Below are 18,610 nucleotides of genomic sequence, written 5' to 3'. Positions count from 1 at the left end.
TCCAGAAATGTGTTAACAGATTGGACATTTTTCATTTTCTTCTGTATATCCATTAAAGAATATTCATCATTCTTCTATTCCTGTCTCTCCCTTCCATCTGTCTGTATTCTCGTGTTTACACACCATCTCTGCCCCCTCAGGAGGGACAGGAGGCCAAGTTTCCTACAGTGTTTTTTCTGAGCTTTTTTGGCTTCTTGGTAAATCTTGGGGGCCCCCGTCCCCATGTCAGTACATGTCAGTACTCCACCCAGTCTTTGTAATGTCTTTTAGCATTGTTTCTCTTTTGGACATGTTATAAATTCCTTCTCCCTACATCCTCCCCTATTTCCCCCCAAAAATGTTCCTTCTGTTGGAAAAACATTTGGACTCTTTCCAAAGTTTTGCTCTTGTACACAATGAGCAAACGTACATTTTAATTCTGAGTGTTGGGAAGCTTTCCAACAATTGTCTGATTTGCTGATGGCTTAGTGGCTTAGAATGGGAAAGCTTGTTGCTCAGACAAGAGACTTGGTTCAAAGTATTGCACAGAAAGGCTCTGTGGGTGGATGGCCCCAGCGAGGCCACTGACCTTCAAGGGCCTGTGGTAACCCAAAGAAGCCCAGGATGGAGCACATTTAAAGGTGTCATTCCAGTCAAGTGGGAGGCATAAGTAGTAGGGTCATGGTTAGGCTGGTATGCGGAAAAAGATGTGAGACCATGTTACAAAACTAAGCCAAAAAAGGGCCAGAGGTGACTCAAGTACCTAAACGTCACCAACACACAAACGTACACACCTCTTCCCTTTCATCCCCCAGTCAGAATGAGCATGCATGCTCATTCCTTTCTTTTATTTTTTGTTGGTTTATTTTCTGTTGGTTGTGGGGCTTGAACTTGGGGCCTGGGCACTCACTGTCCCTGAGCTTTTTCACTCAAGGCTAGTGCTCTACCACTTGAGCCACAGTGTCACTTCCATCATGCTTATTCCTTAGACTCTTCAGTAGTTGGGTTTCTTTTCGTCCCCCCCCCCTTTTTTTTTTTGGTACTACTAGGGTTTTACTTCAAGACCTTGTACTTGTTAGATAGGTACTCTACCACTTGAACCATACCACCAGCCTTTTTGTTTTTGTTATTTTTCAGATAGGGTCTTGCACTTTCTACCTGGGCCTGCTTAGAGGCCAAGATCCTCCTACCTGTGCCTCTCAGTAGCTGAGATGACAGGCTTGTAGCACTACATCTAGTTAGTTGAAATGTTCTTGCCAATCTTTTGCATGGGCTGGTCACAAACTCCAATTGTTCTGGGATCTCGACTTTGCAAATAGCTGAGATTACAGTGTATCCTACTGTGCCTAGTCCGTGGTTCCCCTGTACCTCCAGACAGGTCTTCTCTGCCTGGCCTGAAACTCTCAGTACTTCTACTTTACCCCTTCTAACTGCTGGAATTACAGGTGTGCCCCACCACACCCAGTTCCATGTGTGTTTCTTTAGTAAAGATTTTAACCAGAAAGGGCAATACTAGAAAAGATTCAGGCCCATCCACGGGGTGTTGAGTCCTTCCTTACCCCATACCTGTGAAGGGGCTGACACAACTTCCCTCCATCTGGGGACATGGGAGTTCACTGAACCAACCCAAGCTGAGGCCAGTGTCACTCCTGTATGGTATGGAAGCTGAACTGAGATTCTCTGAGCTGGCTTCTGAGATCAGCAGCTTCCTGTTCTCCAGCAATTGGCCAGATCTCCTTGTGGTTTCTAGAACCCTCTGCTCAGCCCATCTTGGGTCTGAGTGGGACCCTGAGCCAGTGAAGAAGGAGGACCCCACCCTGCATCTGCAGTGCTCATCTCAGCTTGTCTTCTCCCTGCAGCTGATGCTTTCTTCAAAGCTGCTATCAGCCTCGTGCCAGAAGTTCCCAAGATGATAAATATCGACGGGAAGATGCGGCCTTCTGAAGCCTTCCTTCTGGAATTCCTCTGCAATTTCTTCTCCACTTTGCTAATTGTGCCGGTATGTTTCCCTGAAGGCCCAAGATATGGGGCCCCAAAGTGCAGTACACTCTGCCTGCTACCTACGTAGGTTTGGCTTTCCTGAAGATGTGGCTGAACACCTGTAATCCTAGCTATTCAGGAAGCTGAAATCCGAGGATCAAGGTTCAAAGCAGGCAGGAAAGTCTGTGAGACTCTTGATTAATCCCCAGTTAACCACCATAAGACTAGAAGTAGATAGCCATCCTTAAGCAGAAAAAGTGAAGGGACAGTGCCCAAGCCCTGACTTCAAACACCAGTACCTAAACCGGGCGCCGGTGGTTTACGCATGTAATCCTAGCTACTCAGGAGGCTGAGATCTGAGAATTGGGGTTCAATGCCAGCCTGGGCAGAAAAGTCCATGAGACTCTATCTCCAATAAAACAGCTGAAAACCAGAAGTGGTGCTGTGGCTCAAGTGGTAGAGTGCTCGCCTTGAGCTGAAGAGCGCAGGGGCAGCGCCCAGGCCCAGAGTTCAAGCCCCAGGACCGATACACACACACAGCCACACAAAAAAACCCAAACCAGTACCTGCCCACACAAAAGAGAATTTGGAGTTGCCTAATGAAAACAGTTTTGTGCCATGCCTGGGGTGCTGGGGATCTGGAGTACACCTGGGTAGGAGTTAGCTCGGCAGCTGCAGTCAAGTTCCATTAGCTGGGCAGTCTGAATGACAAACTGTGTTTCTCACAGTTCAAGGCTGGGTGTCCTAGAGCAGGGTGCCAGCCAGCCTTCAGGGTCATCAGTCCTCTGAGGCCCCATGGCCTCCCACAGACCTGTCTATGGACTCTTGAGTTGGGCCATGAGTGTGCCTCAGCTCCCATGGATACAAGTCCCATTCTGGGGTGAGGAAATGTTCTAAAGTTGATGGTGATGACTGCCCTGCTCTGTGCAATGTGCATGTCCACGGTGGACCAGGCTGCTGTCAGCCTACCCTTGGCGGTCAGTGACCACTTCATTTATACTGAGTACTCTGCTCCCCTGCATGGATGCTTCCCCAGCTAGGCACATGCCCAGTGCCAATGGAGAGAGCCAGGGTCTGAGTCGGATCTGCAGTCAGGAAGGTTGCCAGGTTGGCCAATCATGGGGCCTCTCAGTACCAGCAGTTTGACTTTGTACCACTCACCTCTCTGGCTCATCTCCCATCTGTGAAATGGGATTCCTAACAGGGCCATCAACAGTAGGTACTCTAAATCTTGTCCCTTGTTTTTGGCAGTACTGAGGTTTGAACTCAGGGCCTTCTACTTACTAAGGCAGACACTGTACACTTGAGCCATGCCCCAACCCTTCTTTTCTCTTTTTTGCTTTACATTTCTGACTGGGGCCTCATATGTATGCCCAGGCCCTCCCAGACCATGATTCTACTTATGTGGTGTGATAACAAGTGAATGCCGATATGCCCAACTTTGAGATAGTATCAATTTTTTTGTCTGGGCTAGCGTCAAGCTGTGATCTTCCTGATCTCCACCTCCTGATGAGGATTACAGATATGAGCCATTGTGCTCAGACTCAAGTTGTTATTTGATGGTCAGGTCATGTATCCTACTGAGACCTGAGTGATGTGGCTGGCGTGAGCTCTGGCTGGATGAGGAGGAATGCCGGGGGAGCTGGGGATTGGTTTGCATTTGCATAGACCTTGAAGCTGAATTGAAGCTGCTCACATTTTTATGGTGTGGTCCTTTTTCTAGCATCATGAAACGACAGAAACACAATGGTTTTCCCTAAACCTGTGTGGGAATCTCCCTCTCTGAGGTGATGGGGGTAGTTCTGCAGTTGCTAACTCTCCTGAGTTGTTCTTATAGCCTGAGCACCAGGCTTCTGCTGTCCCAACCACTGGGAGACCCAGTCTTGCTTGTGGACGGCGCTGGGGATGACCCTTTCTTACCAGGCAGTCATTTTAGAAACAGGCCAGAATCTGACAGGGAGCTTTTTTGGTTTTTTTTGCAAATGTTTTATTGTGATTAGTGATTACATAATTTCACACATTTCGCAGTATTGTGGGATAGTGATGCTTAGTCACAAACACATTCTAACCTTCATGAGGCAAATTGTCTATCGTGGTCTATAAAGTTTATGAGTTCTACGGGCTTTGGCTATACAGTTATTTCTTCCACATTGGGTGATATGTACATTCCTTTCCTTTTGCATAGTGTCAGCTGTTCCCTCTATCCCACTCATTTTCCCTCCCTCCCATCACTGCCATTGAGTTGCTTGGTTTGTTTTGATCCATGTCCAGGGCAAGGGAGCTGCTTTTTCATTCCTTGACCTCTTTAGGGAGTGGGGTTTCCCCTTTTCCTCTGTTGCTTCTCTGCTTGTGACAGGCCTGGCCTGGCCTTGGGAGGAAACCCTGCCTTCTCTCCCCAGTGGGTAAAAGGAGACTTGTTTCTCTTGCCTCCTATTTTGGTTGATCGTTCCTATTTTGGTTCTCCACCAGGATCATCCGGAACACGGGGTCCTGTTTCTTGTTCGGGAGCTTCTCAATGTGATCCAGGACTACACATGGGAGGACACGAGTGATGACAGGATCCGCATCTACACCAGTGTTCTCCACCTGCTGTCCGCCATGAGCCAGGAGACCTACCTGTACCACATCGACAGAGGTACGCAGTGCCTCCCACAAGGCTAAGGAGCCTTCTCCCTTCCTCCTCCCCGGGGTTTAGAGGGAAAACCCCAGAAAAGGCCTAGGGATTTAGGTGTTGTAGCACCTGACTTCACTGTGACCATTAAATGATCTTGGAGGTCCACTAATGGGCCAAACTATGGAATGATCTGGAACAATAGCAGGAAAGCATCAATCCTGGCCTGTTCCTAACCCTATCCCAGGCAGGCTTTGGAATCTGGCTTTTGGGTTTAGATTTTAACTTGGGCTGCCTCTGGCTTCAGTTTCCCCACCCCTAGAAGGGAATTGGTTATATTACCTTGTTTTTCATGCCACAGGCAGCACTCAGCCCTGTCCCTGGTAACTGCTGTGGTGGCCATAGTGATCACTGGCCAGGCCCCCCATGGGTGGGGCAGCAGGGAAACAACTTCCACACCACAGGCCTCTGGCTCAGACTGGCCTATAGGCCAGGTGAGTCCCAAAGCCAGTCCTGTTTCCTTCCACCGGCTGACCCATGGACACAGCTTCTCCTCGCCACCTCAGCCACAGCCTATCTCATAGTCTCCTTTGTTCCATCAGTGGACTCCAACGACAGCCTCTACGGGGGAGACTCCAAGTTCCTGGCTGAGAACAACAAGCTGTGTGAGGTGGTGATGGCCCAGATCCTGGAGCACCTGAAGACCCTAGCCAAAGACGAGGTGGGGCCTCTGGCATGTGCTCCCAGTGGGGCACTGCTCCACTCTGGAAGGGAAGCGATTCTGCAAGGGCAGGGGGCTATTTGAGGCTGGTACTCCTTCCTTCTCACCCCAGTCTCTGGAAACCACACTGCTCCGCTCAACTCCTAGGATAGCAACGCTAGTTAAGAATGTTCTGTCAAACAAAACCAAGCTGGATGTGGTGGCACATACCTGTGATGCTTCAGCACTTGAGAGACCAGGGCAAGATTGTGGGTCTGCAGCCAGCCTGCACTATGTAGTGAAATTGTGTCTCAGTAAAATCACATCTGCCCTCACAGCTGCTCTGCTTGCACAGCTCAAGTGGTCACCCTGGCCTCCTCCCTGTGGCAGACTCCTGAGGCACTTGGTGGCAGTCACAGTGTGGTGTGTACTCTCGATTGGAAGCTCCTTGGGAGCTGGGGTGGGCTGTCTTTGAGTCATGACGTCAGTGCCACAGTAGGACCTTTTCAAAAAAGCTGTCCAGTCTATAAATAGCCATGCTGGCCACACCCAAGCACCCTTCTGAAGGGCAGGAGCCATGTTTGGTTCCCGCTGAACAATGGAAACCAAGGCAAGCAAGTTTAGCCAGAACAGTAGAAATAGTAACTTGGGGCCTCATGCTGGGCAGGTGCTCTACCACACACCTACCACTTGTAGTTTTTCAAGATAGAGTGCTAGGCTTTTTTTTTTTTTTTGGTCAGTCATGGGGCTTGAACTCTGGGCCTGGGCAGTTCTTCAACTTTTCAGCTCAAGATGAGCACTCTACTACAGCTCCACTTCTGATTTTCTGAGTGGTTTATTGGCGATAAGAGTCTCATGGATTTCCCTGCCCAGGCTGGCTTTGAACCATGATCCTCAGATCTCAGCCTCCCGAATAGCTAGGATTATAGGCATGAGCCACCGACACCTGGCTGGGTGTTAGGCTTTTTGCCCAAGCTGGCCTTGAACCGCAATCCTTCCTACCTCTTCCTGAATAGCCAGGATTCAAGAGTGCACCACCACTTCTAGCACTTTTGGCTTCCCAGTGTGCACTAGGACCTTCAGCAAGGGCCTTTCGCTGATCTGTCCAAGCACAGGAACAGTGTCTGTTCCAGCCAGTGTAGGACCCAGCGCTTCACTCAAGTAGCTTCACTGAATTCTGACTAGAGCCATTCACAGGCTGGAGTCCTTGAGTGCAGGACTCACGCTCACGTGCAGGCGAGGTTCCAGGATCATCTGCTGGGACTCAATTGTCCCATCTCCATGTGGCAGATGATTTTGTGATTTCTGTGTTCAGCTAGTAACTCCCCACCTCCCTTCCCATGATTGCTGGCACGGCTCCTGGTTCTACAGTTTGGCTTGGGCTCAGGAACCTGTCTGTTGGCATGGCCTTTCCTAGTGACTGTTACCTTTGGGGAGGGGACCTCTCATGGGCCTGCTGTGAGTTCTAGATACTTATTTCCCCCTCTCCCATTGAAATGGAGTGTTAGGTGTAGCTTGCCCTCTCTTTCTCCATGAAGTGTACACCTTGCTCCCACTTTACAGATGGAGAGGCAGCAGGACTCAGTGGGTGGAGCAGCAAACACATGGGAGAGCTGGCATTTGAACCCGACCCACAGAGTCTCTGCTGGGCTCTGTGGCCCCGGGTGGCCCAAGTCCCAGTGCAGGGGGTCACCACCCTTTCTCTACAGGCCCTGAAGCGCCAGAGCCTGCTGGGCCTCTCCTTCTTCAACAGCATCCTGGCCCACGGGGACCTGCGCAACAACAAGCTGAACCAGCTGTCTGTCAACTTGTGGCACCTGGCACAGAGGCATGGCTGTGCTGACAGCAGGACGATGGTGAGGACCAGCCCTGCCACACACAGCCAGCCCTGCTCGCCCGGGCTCCTAGCTGGCACCAGGCTTCCTCACATGAAAATGCCCTCATACCTGGCACCCCCTCTGATTTTAAGGGCACAGTATGGTTCAAGTTCTACTATGTGCTCACACAGCGGCACCCTCACCCGGCCTTGGGTTCCCAGTGTAGTGAGCCACACGTGACACAGACCTTGCTCTTCCCTCCTAGGTGAAAACTCTGGAATACATCAAGAAGCGAAGCAAACAGCCGGACATGACTCATCTGACAGAGCTGGCCCTGCGACTCCCCCTGCAGACAAGGACCTGAGCCCCATGGGGACTTAGGGTTTTTTGTTTTTTAACATATACATATGGTTGAATGGTTTAAGATCTGACCTCTGACCTCTACCCAGACTTTTTGACAGCAAAGAGAGAATCCGCAAAGTATTAAATCCAATTCTCCGAGGAGCAATGTCCTAGCGTTTCTTTGCCAAGGGGCCTTGCTTCAGCTCCTCAGTGAGGCCCGGGAACGGCTGGGCCTTCTGCAGGGGAGAACCAGGAATGCACGCAACTTCCTTTACTGGTGTGCCTCACGTTGTGCCTGTTTAGTAAGACAGCAACCTTAGAGGACTTCATGGCAGATCTCGCATGCATTTAGCCCCATCGAGAGTGTTCCAGTTGGTCTTAGAACACGACTATGGCACCAGGAGAAAATGAGGTACAGTCTGAGTCGCTGTGGCTTCAGTGAAGTGTGCCATGAAATGCGTAGGTGCACTCAGGTCTGTAGTCTAGTCACTGACCTCCACCAAAGGCCTGTGGTGCATTGCATGGCCTGGGGATACCTGCTCTGCCTCTGGAGCTCCGCTGCTTCCCTGCTGCTGGCCTGTTTGCTGGAACTCCATTCTTGACATGGTTTCCAGTACAGCATTTAATGACTGGTGCCTGACATTGTCGGTGAGAAACCATGCAGGCTGTGGATTAAGTGTCAGGACCTAGCCGATTGCACAGGCCCTGCCATGCCCATGGCTAGGCCTGCCATCCAGCTGCTCGGGAAGCTGCTCAAGTCACAGCATAGGAATACCCCGTCTCAATAAGTAAACAGATGAATAAAACCCCAATTTATGCTTTTGGGAAATATGCCCTGAGAGTGGGATACATTTCATCTTTACTCTTCCAGGGAGGTAGGAGGTGACTGCTAATGCATGGCTCACCTCAGAAAATAAAATTTAAAAGTAATTTCTAGGGCTGGGAAGGTGGCTTAGTGGTAGAGCACTTGCCTTGCATGCTTGAGGCCCTGGTTTGATTCCTCAGCACCACATAAGCAGAAAAAAAAAAAAAGCTGGAAGTGGCGCTGTGGCTCAAGTGGTAAGAGTGCTAGCCTTGAGCTGAAGAGCTGAGGGACAGTGCCCAGGCCCAGAGTTCAGGCCCCACGACTGGACAAAAAAAAAAATATATATATATATATATGTATCTATTCAACTCATGTTCCTAAGTTTAGGACTAGCAAGACTAGATTTTTGGGGGCCAATCTGATGACAACCCCTGTGCCTCAAAGAAACAGCTGTACAATGCAACGTCCAACCCCAACTAAACACGTCAGAAAACAGGGTTGTCCTCGTTCTGCTCAAGTTCTCCCAGAGCAGAGCGCCTTTATTTCAAAAAGTTATTTCCATTAAATTTATTTCAGTAGGATGAGGGAAAACTGGGAGAGAGCGAGGGAAGGGGGTGACATTGTCCAAAAAGAAATGTACTCCTTTCCTGACTTACGTAACTGTAACCCCTCTGTACATCACCTTTATAATAACAAAGAATTAAAAAAAAATAAAATTACTTGAAACAAACTGTATTATGCTAATTAAAACCAAGGGGCAGATTCACAAATTACCCTCCTTAATTCATTTCTTCTAATTTGAGGCTGCAATTCCATCAGCTCTCAACCTAAACCACTTAGTAACTGAAACCACAGTTGTGAACCACCACACTGAGGTAGACAGCTGAGTTGGGGATCTTGCTAATACTCTTGTCTAGGCTAGCATCACTCTTCAGTCCTCCTGATCTCTGCCCTGAGCGGCTGGGATTACAGAAGTGCACTACCATGCTCGTCTGGACATACCCCTTTTAAAGGAGAGCTATGGCTGCCTGGCAGATACTTTGATGGGAAGGTGGCTTCAGGGGCAGAGGCTCACACACTGAGGCAGACAGTAGAAATCATTTAGGACTAATGTGGGAGGAGCCAGGGTTGAAGAGACAGCTGGAGTATAGGAAGGATATGGCCATAGAGGGTCAGCTACTTAAAAAATACCCAAAGGAGAAACAACCAGTCCTAGGTGAACTCTGACCTTCCACCACCCTCTCCCTCTCTCTCCCAAACTCCTAGGACCCACAGGTAGGCTGTGTTCTGTTCTGCAGGGGGCAGAGACATGAGTAACATAAGACTTGATATAAACCTGCAGAGGGCCTGGGGAGAGCACTTAAAGCAGGAAAAGGAGGGACAGAGTGGGTCAAGCCAGCTGCAGGCCGGGAGCCTTAACATCAGGCTGAGACTAAGTCCCCAAGAAGGGGACATGTGAGGAAAGGCAGAGCAGGGTGGAGCTGCTCTGGAGCCATAGCTTGCTGCTGTCCTGGCTGCCCAACTTCCTCTGGTGACAGACTAGATTTCTGTACACAAGCAAGCAGGCCTATAATCCTAGCACTGGGGAGAAGAGGGCCTGACATATAGACACCCCAAAACTTCTGCTTTCCTTCATCAATTTGTCCCAGTAGTGGCGACCTGCCCTAGATGGGTATGGCCTGCACTGCTGGGGTCCCTGAGCTGTGGTGCCTCTCCTATAAGATGGTGGAACAGTAGAGCTTCAGCTGGAATATACGCCCTATCCATGTGTGCTCTGCAAACACCAGTCCCCACCCCCTGCTCCTCCAAGCCCACCCATCCAGAGTTGTCCTGAACCTTCGCAAGTGTCTGGTTCAAGATAACTGCCTGCAGCTTCCACCTGCCACACGAAGAAAAGCCAGGTGGGCTGCTGAGAGACCAGATGGGAGTTTAATCGCTCAGCTTGACGGACCTGGAGGCGTTCCTGTCGATGTAGAAGACTTTGTCTGGGGTGGGAGAGTAGCCGAGGCCGGCGCCGCGGCTGCACTTCCAGCTCATGGCCCGGTCGTAGTCCTGCTGCAGGTTCTGCTGCAGGCTGTCTGCCTCCTTCTTGCTCAGAGCCATGTTGGGCTTGCCTACTGTGCTGGCGGAGCGGCTGGACGAAGGGGACAGGTGCTTAAAGCCACCCATAAGTTTGAGAAATTTCAGTTTCTGTTCCTCACTTTCAAAACCAGCAGTATCCCACTGGCCAAACTGGGTTCCCTGTGAGGAGGAAAACGCGGTTATTTGTCTTCAATCCCACGCACCCTTTCCCTCCACTCAGCCCCTGCTGCTGTGGCCCAGTGCCAGTACGCCAGAAGACAGTCTCATTACTATTCCTGCGATCTGGGAGGACAACTGTGGCCACTCTGACGGATGAGGAAAGGGAGGCTGATGGGCAGATACCTCCTGTGTCACCTGAGAGGTTCCAATTCAGGCCTGGGCACCACGAGAGCCCTCCCCCCACCACGTGACCAGGTGTGCCTCTGCCCTGGCTCTGCCTGACATTGGCAATGACAACCATCACTTCCCCTTCCCTCCCTCACCACCCAGCACCATTACCTCCTAACAGCTGTATGAGTCTTCCTGTCACGCTGTGACCACACAGCTGACAGAAGCAGCAATGACTTGCTCTGCTCCGGGTTAGTCATGGCGAATAGGAAAGGGTCCGAGCAAAACATAGCCTCCAAGGACACTCCCACCTTCCCACCACCTACTGATTTGATGACAGCCCTTGGATGTCATCTATTCATTACTAATCAAGTTGACTAGCACATAAATCAATCCAGTTGACAGTCAAGATTCACAACTTAGAAGTTGCATCGTGGCCGGGGGCCAGTGGCTCGTACCTGTAATCCTAGCTATTCAGGAGGCTGAAAAGTCTGAGACTCTTATCTCCAATAAACCACTAGAAAACCCGAAGTGGTACTGTGGCTCAAGCGGTACAGCGCTCACCTTGAGCTGAAGAGCTGAGGGACAGCGCCCAAGTCTAGAGTTCAAGCCCCACGACCGACAAAAAAAAAAAGTGGCATTGTGGTTCAAAGTGGTACAGCCTTGAGCAAGAGAGCTTATGGACAGCGCCCAAGCCTTAAGTTCAAACCCCATCACCACCACCACCACCACCACCAACAACAACAAAAGAGAAGGCCTTATAGAGCTGGGAATGTGGCTTAGTGGTAGAGTTGCTTGCCTAGCACCCAGGAAGCCCTGGGTTTGATGCCTCAGTGCCACATAAACAAAAAAAGTCAGAAGTGGCACTGTGGCTCAAGTGGTAGAGTGCTAGGCTCAAGCAAAAGAAGCTCAGGAACAGTGCCGTAGGCCCTGAGTTCAAGCCCCAGTACTGGCAATAAAAACAACCAAACAACACAAAACCCCACCCCTCTGCTCACCTCCACCACCTTTTTTTCCAGTGCTGGGGATCAAACCCAGTGCTTGGAGCATGCTAGGCAGGTGACCATCGTGGTCCTACCTCCCCTCTCCTCTTAACCCGGCACAACGCAGCTGTTACCACGGCCACTTCCCATGCACCTGTACACGGTGCACTTTGTGCCAGCTGGCTGCTGGTGGTCCTGGGGAGCCCCCACCGGCTGCCGACCCTACATGGGCACTGGCCTGCTTACAGGCCACATGTCAGCCATGCGCTGGTTTCCAGTCTGCCCTGTGAGGTTACCTACAACTGCTACAGCTGCCCAGGGGGAAACTGGAGACCTCAGTTTCATGGTGGCCCCGGTTAGGGAAATGACAACTTCTCAGGCTACTGGTGATGCCCCGCCCAGGTCTGAGAAAACCACTGCCAGGGGCCAATGGGGCCTGGTGAGCTGCTCTTCCATAAGAATCCCTGACCCCTGCCTCAGGGTCATCTGAAGCACCCCTGGCAGACCCCAGTGCATGAAGGGAAAGATCTTGCTTAGAGACACCAGACCGAATCACTGATCTTGGCAATTCTCATTCAAACTCCTGTCAATACACATGGAAGGCTGAGGCCAGGGCCAGAAGGTGGTCTTTCCCTTCCTACAGCCAACCTAGCACCAAGTTCCATGGTGGGCCTCGGTGGCCAACTCAGAGCAGGCTCAGGCCACTCTCCAGGTCCTTGGCCCGACTGCAGCCAGAGGCTGAGCTGGTGCTGCCCTGGCCTGCACTGGCTACTGTGCGACCTTGCTGGCCTTCGCCGTAGACCACCCCCTCTGCTACCTCGGGGTTCTGCCCTCCTCACCTTAGGGTGTCCAGACAAGTGTCACCGCAGCCTGTGTAGACCAGCCCGGCCTCTCCTGCTCTTTTCTACCTCTTTCTCCTTAGTATAGCTGTCATTTGCCTATCCCTTCCTTATGGATTCTCCATTTTCCTGCCACACTTACTGTCCTCTTGGGCCACCAGCGTGTGATGGTGAGGTGAGGGGGGTCCCAGCTGCCTCTGATACCTACACTTGGTACACAATAGAGGCTCACATGCTAAGTATGTGTGACGGGGGTGTAGAATCCAGCGACTCACAGGGGCCTAGCCACGCAGTGCGCGTGCTGTCCTCCTACCTGCCCTATTGAGCCTTCTTCCCTCCCCTTTTCTCTTGGCCAGGTCTGGAAAAGTTCCTATTGCTGCCCCACTCCTGCCTCTCCCACCTCATGCTACAGGGACCGCAGGGGCAAACTCACCGTCCAGCTTTTGGAGTCTGATGCCTCTATCTTGCCTGATTCCCGGTCGATCTCTTCCTGCAAAGCCTTCCGCCTCACCTGAGAAGGACAATGGACGGGAGGGTGACCCCAAGCTCCTTCCAGAGCTGGGGATGGAGAGAGGGGAGGCCACCCTGAGCTCCCTCCAGAGTTAAGGATGGGGGGCAAGAGGGGAGGTGGTGAGCTGCCCTCCACTAGGGCCAGAGGGAGGCTTTAGTAAAGACACAAAAATAAAGTTCCTTGGCCTAAAACTCGCAGGCCTCAATTTATCCCAGTGATCTTTGGATAGCCTGGTGCCCCCACCACCAGGACCTTGTGACCTAGTGCGTAGCAGGTGTACAGGGAGAGGCGCTGGCTGTACCTGGTCTATGCAGGCCTCATCCATGTTGCCTTTCTTTTCCAACACCACCTCCAAGTCTGTGTCGGATGTCTGCAAGAAAGGGAAGAGAGGCTGAGGCTCTAACTGAGGCTCAGCACACAGGATGAGGTCCTTAAGAGTCCAGGACTCCAGCCTGCACCCTTGACAATGAGGCCATTTCAGCTCTCCCGCAACTCCCCAAATCAGTGGCACCAGGCATTTGACAGAGGAAGAAACAGGTTCCTAGAGCTAAAGCAACAAGCACAGGGCTCCCTGAGGCTGAGGCATAGCACCTATTCCAGCCTGGGCCTCCTGACACAGGCTTAGCAGGCAGCCTCCCTGCTGGGACTGGCAGGAGCCAGGAAATGTGGAAGTGGCTCAAGGGCCTGTCGCCCACCCCATCTAATTCTCCCTTCCATACTCCTGTCCCTCCCCATGCCACAGCTCAGGCTTGCTTCAAAGCTCTTTCTCCCCTTCCCAGGAGGCACGGTACTGGTGTCTGTACCTGCTCTGCTCTGAGGACAGTAGTGCCCCCCCCCCCAAGTCCCAGCTCTAGCCTCGCTCACCATACTCCTGAAACAGCCTCTAGTACAGGCTCCCCAGTAACAGTGGCCAGGTTATGGGTTCTCACGTTAGGGTGCTCTGCCCAGCCCTGGTGGTGTGTGTGACAGGATGGATGGCCTAGCCAGAAGAGATGAGCACATCTGGCTGGGAGGCAGAGCCCCGTCCAGGGACAGGCCGCACAGAGCAGACATCTCTCACTGGCCTCCTAGGGAAGGAGGTCCCAGGTTTCTGCAGTTTCTTCTGAATAAAGATGCTGGGTGGACTGAGCCTCATGGGCGAGGACAAAGCTGGGAGAAACCCCACAAGCAGAACTTCCCCTGCAGACCCCCAGCCTGGTGGCCTCCACCACCCAGGGGCTGCCCTCAGTGGGCACTAAACAAGGCTTTCCCTGCCAGGCCCATGGTGATTGGATGGTGTGATGGCACAAGGCCACCTTGTAGGACACCAGCCCAGCGTAGGGAAGAGAGACCAAGCTTTGTCTTTCTTGGGCTCCAGTGACACTGGTCTCTAGGGGAGGGGCCATGCCGGAAGCCCCAGTGTTGGGTCTCCTACCACCCCTGCTTCTGTCCTCCGAGCCCCAGCTTTCTTGTCAGGTGCGGATGGCCACAGCACTCTCCGTTGGGCTGGTGGGGAAAGGACCAGATCACTGGATCACCAGGTGGAATACGGACCCAGAGCCTGCCACACCTTGCTCTGAGCAGGGCCCAGACCTGGCCACAGGATATTACATCCTTCTGCTGCACCCACAAGTGCCTTGCTCAGGCAGGAACAGTGGCCTGACCCTGGTGAAGGCCCAGCTGGATGCAGGTCAGCAGAGTCCCCAGCCCTGTCAATCACCATTGCCATCCCTCCCACTCCAATCAGGATGGAGACTGTGGACAGAGGGCCCCAGTTCTCATCTCAGATGCCCACCCCCGCTTCAGACTGTGTGGTATAGGTGGGGCAGATACCGTTGGAACTGCACCCTTGGCTTCTGATCAGGTCATCTGGTTTATGACTCAGTGGACGCCTTTGAGAGCAGCCGGGGACCTTCAGAAGCCAAGCCTGGAGCTGTGGAGATCATGAAACTGGCAGAGGGCAGAGAGGAATTGACTAAGTCCTCTTCTCAGCCCAGAGCTGAGAACACCTTCTGGCCATCTGTTAGCCAATACAATGCAGTGGGCTCACAGCTATATACACAATGTTATCTCAAGCCATATTATTATCATAGTTCATGAGCCGCTGGATTCAGCCACACCTGAAGCTGGATAGCTCCAATGCTTTCCTGCACATGTCAATAACTGTCCTCCCCCTTCCCTCCCTGTGCTGGCGTTTCTGATAGCTGTAAGTATGACTATCTACATGCAAAAGCGCACCAGATACACATATGTACTCTCCACCCTCAGCCTGTTCTCCCCAGGGAGGACCTACCTCCTCCCAAGGGTCTTTGACTTCCCCACCTTCTTTCCTCTTCTTTCTCTTCCTTTTTAGAGCCAACTCCTCAACTGGATGCTCTACCTTTTTCTTGGACTTCATTTTCTTCTTCATTGGGGACTTAGGACCATCTCCTATTGGGATAAATTCTAGAGCTTCAATCTTGACTGGCTTCTTCTTACTTCCTTTCCTAGAGTTGTTCTCCACAGACTTGGAAACTTTGAGTTGACCTAAGTAAGTGTCTCTCTCCGGATGGATCTTCTTCTTCTTCTTCTTCTTCATCTTCATACTGTGTTCTTTGGGGTTCCCCTGTTTCCGTTTCTGCCCGGAGGCGGTCTGCTCCTCAGTCTCCTTCCCCACTGAGCATGTGCGCAGTGCATCTCCAGCCTCATAGAGCCACCGGTCCTGGTGGGAGAAGGCAGAAGTATCCTGGGCCTTTTTCTCCTTCTTGTGTTTTTTGAGCTTCTTGCCAATCTTCATCATTTCCTCACTCTTTGTGTGGTCTGGGGAAGTCTTTATCCAAGAGTTGTGGGAAGTAATTACAGGTAAGGACTTCCTCTTCTTTTTCTTCTCCAAGCAAACGAACTCCAACGGCTCACGAGCCTGCTTCCCAGGGCTGTAGGACTTTGCCCGCCTGGCACATGACAATCTGGGTTCGGATTCCTGGGGCAGCTCACCAATGAAGCTGTGACTTTTCTTTTTCTTCTTCTTTTTTTTCCCCAGACATATCTCGGGGAACGTCCCTTGGCCCAAGTTAAAATGGGACGTGGCCCTTGTGGGAGACTGGTCGGAAAAATAATTATCATTATTTAACATTGAGTACTGAGTCTCTGGTTCTCTAACAACCATCCTTTTCTTCTTTTTCTTTTTCTCTGGGACCCCAAGGCCCAAGTCTGCTTTGTGGGTCTTTGTGACCATTGCTAAGGAAAGAAATGATTCAAGTTATTACCACACATGTACTCCCCGACCCCGCACTGCATTCCATATTACACTCTGCACAGAGCCATGGTTCTGAGTGGGTGGTAGGAAATGTTAGGACTATTGTACTGGAACTCAGTCATGAGAAAACAGAGAAGCCACCTTTCAAGAGGCTGAATTGGAGAGCCTAGAACTGCAGGTAGAGACTCCTGTCTCAAAGACCAGTAGCTCCGAATGCAGCTAGCAACAAAGCTTATATAGTCCCAAACACATAAGGTGTGAGGAATTAAGTCTAACAAAAGTGTTATACATAAGCAAAGCAAACCAGAGGACACTTATATCAAGGGCCAATTATCTAGGGGGCTTTCTTGGAGCTTAACAACTCAGGACAAAACAAATGTCTGTCACCTCTAGATCTGCAGAGCTGGGTGGAAAAGCCCCTCCACCTAGCAAAGTAACAAGATGGCTGCAAGGACAAGGCATATTGCTTAGACTCAGTGTCCTTATTTCAGGCCCATAATTCTTTGGGAGCACAGGGAAATCTGACAAAGTACTGGAAGTTAAATTACCTAAAGTTAGCTCTAGGATTTAACCTAACTGTTCTCCCACCTGAAATCACTCACTTGCATCCCTGGGCCTTTGTTTCTTCATCTGAAAAATGGAGAAGAAAATAACACCCTTCTTGCTTATTGACTGACTCTGTGGACACAGGTGACATCAAAAGTGCTGTAAAGTCGGGCATGGGTGGCTCATGCCTTAAACCTAGTGATTCAGGAGGTTGAATTCTGAGGATCATGGTTTGAACCAGGGCAGAAAAGGGCATGAGATTCTCCAATTAACCACCAAAAAAAAAAAAAAAAAGGAAGTGGAACTGTGCCTCAAGTGATAGAGTGCCAGTCTTAAGGAAAAGCTCAAGGACAGCTTCCAGGCACCCAGTTCAGGACCCAGTATCCCCACATACATATGGACAAGAGTACTATGCGGACAGTAATTAAGCCTGAGACAATCCCAGAAAGTACCAGAACAAAATCCCAACAAATGGTGACTTTTTTTTTTTTTTTGCCAGTCCTGGGGCTTGAACTCAGGGCCTGGACACTGTCCCTGAGGTTCTTTTGCTCAAGGCTAGCACTCTACCACTTGGGCCACAACACTACTTCCAGCTTTTTCTGTTTATCATGGCTGCTAGGCAAGCACCTAGCCACATTCCCAGCCCCAAATGGTGACATTTAAACAGACGGGCAGAGGATAAATCAGAGTTCAGGAAACACAAGAAATGGGGGGGATGCTCAAGGAATATGAGATCAACTTGATGAGCTTCGGCCACTCTTACCCCTTAGCACCTGGCTGTTCAGCCCGGTAACCCCCAAAGTGCATCCACTCATGCCAAGAGAAAGAAAGAACTGGTTCTTTCTTGTCAGTCCTGGGGCTTGAACTCAGGGCCTGGGCATTGTCCCTGAGCTTCTTTTTGCTCAATCACTTAAGTCACAGCGCCACTTCTGGCTTTTTCTGCTTATGTGGTACTGAGGAATCAAACCCAGGGCTTCATGCATGCGAGGCAAGCATTCTTCCCACTAAGCCACATCCCCGGGCCCCAGGAAGAACTGTTGCTTCTTACGGAGCAACTTCTGCACGGGCACGAATGAAAGCGCATGCACGCCTTCCCGGGTTTGTTTGTTTTTTTTTTTTAAAAGGCAGCACGTCTGGTGTAGTCCGGACTGGCCTGGAACTCCAGGGTCCTCCTGCCCCAGCCCGCCTCGGCTGGGATTACAGGCAAACACCCACCAAGCCTGGCGTCTGAATTCCCACGGTGGTCTCGGGTGTAAAGGCGGGCTCCATCCTTGGTTTCACAGGCGGCAAGTGTGAAACAGGGATTCGAACCCCCGGCCCTCTCGGGCATTGGCAGCCGGGATGTGAAGGAAGCTCTGCCAACGCTCGGCCGCTATCGCGATATCTCCCTTCCCGGAGACCGCCCGGCAAGCGCAGCCTCGCCCCGTCGATGGAGGGGGTGGGTCGCGGGCGGGGGGGGGAGGGGGAGAATGAAGGATGGATGCCTACTGGGTCTCCCTCTTCTCCGCCACGTAACCCGTGGCGTCGGGACCCAGTCCCAGACCCCCACGCCGGCGGCCAACACCGCGCGCGCGGCCACATTCGAAAAGACTCACCTGCGGGCCAAACCTCCCGGCCTCCACGTGAGAGCGTGCTCCACCGTGACCCGGAAGTCAACCTCGAGCCGCCAGCCCGCCCGCAAGAAATCCGGCTCCTTCCGGGTCGCAGGTGCGCCGACAACGCCGTTACCATGGAGCCCGCGGTCATGGTGGCTCCGTGGTCTGTCTCCGCTCGGAGCGCTCCCCGAGAGGAGTCCGGCGTTTCCGCCGAGCCTTCAGTCACCGCCCCGACGCCGCCTGCGCCCCTCGAGCAGCCGGTCCCGTCGGGGCAGGTCG

At 51.8% G+C, this 18,610-nt stretch overlaps 3 protein-coding genes across 4 annotated transcripts in view; 2 read left to right on the top strand and 1 right to left on the bottom strand.

The window, feature by feature from the left end:
- The window catches only part of LOC105982142 (chromosome unknown open reading frame, human C16orf62), a 54,899-nt gene extending 46,491 nt beyond the window's left edge, over positions 1–8,408 (top strand). For both annotated transcript variants that reach the window (XM_013011617.1, XM_013011616.1), the window contains exons 27-31: positions 1,839–1,978; positions 4,429–4,594; positions 5,173–5,291; positions 6,980–7,126; positions 7,353–8,408. In XM_013011617.1, coding sequence (XP_012867071.1) covers positions 1,839–1,978; positions 4,429–4,594; positions 5,173–5,291; positions 6,980–7,126; positions 7,353–7,451 — 671 coding nt within the window. In that variant the 3' untranslated portion in view covers positions 7,452–8,408. The remainder of the gene's footprint in view (positions 1–1,838; positions 1,979–4,428; positions 4,595–5,172; positions 5,292–6,979; positions 7,127–7,352) is intronic.
- Positions 8,409–9,842: 1,434 nt separating this feature from the next.
- Positions 9,843–18,428, bottom strand: Knop1 (lysine-rich nucleolar protein 1). Its single transcript, XM_013011799.1, has 5 exons — positions 18,332–18,428; positions 15,249–16,171; positions 13,278–13,346; positions 12,899–12,976; positions 9,843–10,475 (listed from the first exon to the last, which is right to left on the bottom strand). The coding sequence occupies exons 2-5, from the start codon at positions 16,167–16,169 to the stop codon at positions 10,164–10,166; spliced, it is 1,380 nt and encodes a 459-aa protein (XP_012867253.1). The 5' UTR covers positions 16,170–16,171; positions 18,332–18,428; the 3' UTR covers positions 9,843–10,163.
- Positions 17,148–18,610, top strand: part of Iqck (IQ motif containing K) — a 77,748-nt gene continuing 76,285 nt past the window's right edge. Inside the window, exons 1-3 of the mRNA XM_013011192.1 lie at positions 17,148–17,156; positions 18,020–18,142; positions 18,272–18,443. Of these exons, the coding sequence (XP_012866646.1) occupies positions 17,148–17,156; positions 18,020–18,142; positions 18,272–18,443 (304 nt within the window). The remainder of the gene's footprint in view (positions 17,157–18,019; positions 18,143–18,271; positions 18,444–18,610) is intronic.

The sequence above is a fragment of the Dipodomys ordii genome, unplaced genomic scaffold (genome assembly GCF_000151885.1).
Source record: "Dipodomys ordii isolate 6190 unplaced genomic scaffold, Dord_2.0 Scaffold14, whole genome shotgun sequence".
Taxonomy (NCBI): domain Eukaryota; kingdom Metazoa; phylum Chordata; class Mammalia; order Rodentia; family Heteromyidae; genus Dipodomys; species Dipodomys ordii.
This window is presented reverse-complemented; position numbering and strand designations above follow the sequence as displayed.

Coding starts and splice junctions, on each gene's coding strand:
- Knop1 (XM_013011799.1), bottom strand. CDS start 16,169: ATGGTCACAAAGACCCACAAAGCAGACTTGGGCCTTGGGGTCCCAGAG. Junction 13,347..15,248: donor TCAAAGACCCTTGGGAGGAG/GTAGGTCCTCCC, acceptor CCTTTCTTGCAG/ACATCCGACACAGACTTGGA. Junction 12,977..13,277: donor ATGAGGCCTGCATAGACCAG/GTACAGCCAGCG, acceptor TGTCCTTCTCAG/GTGAGGCGGAAGGCTTTGCA.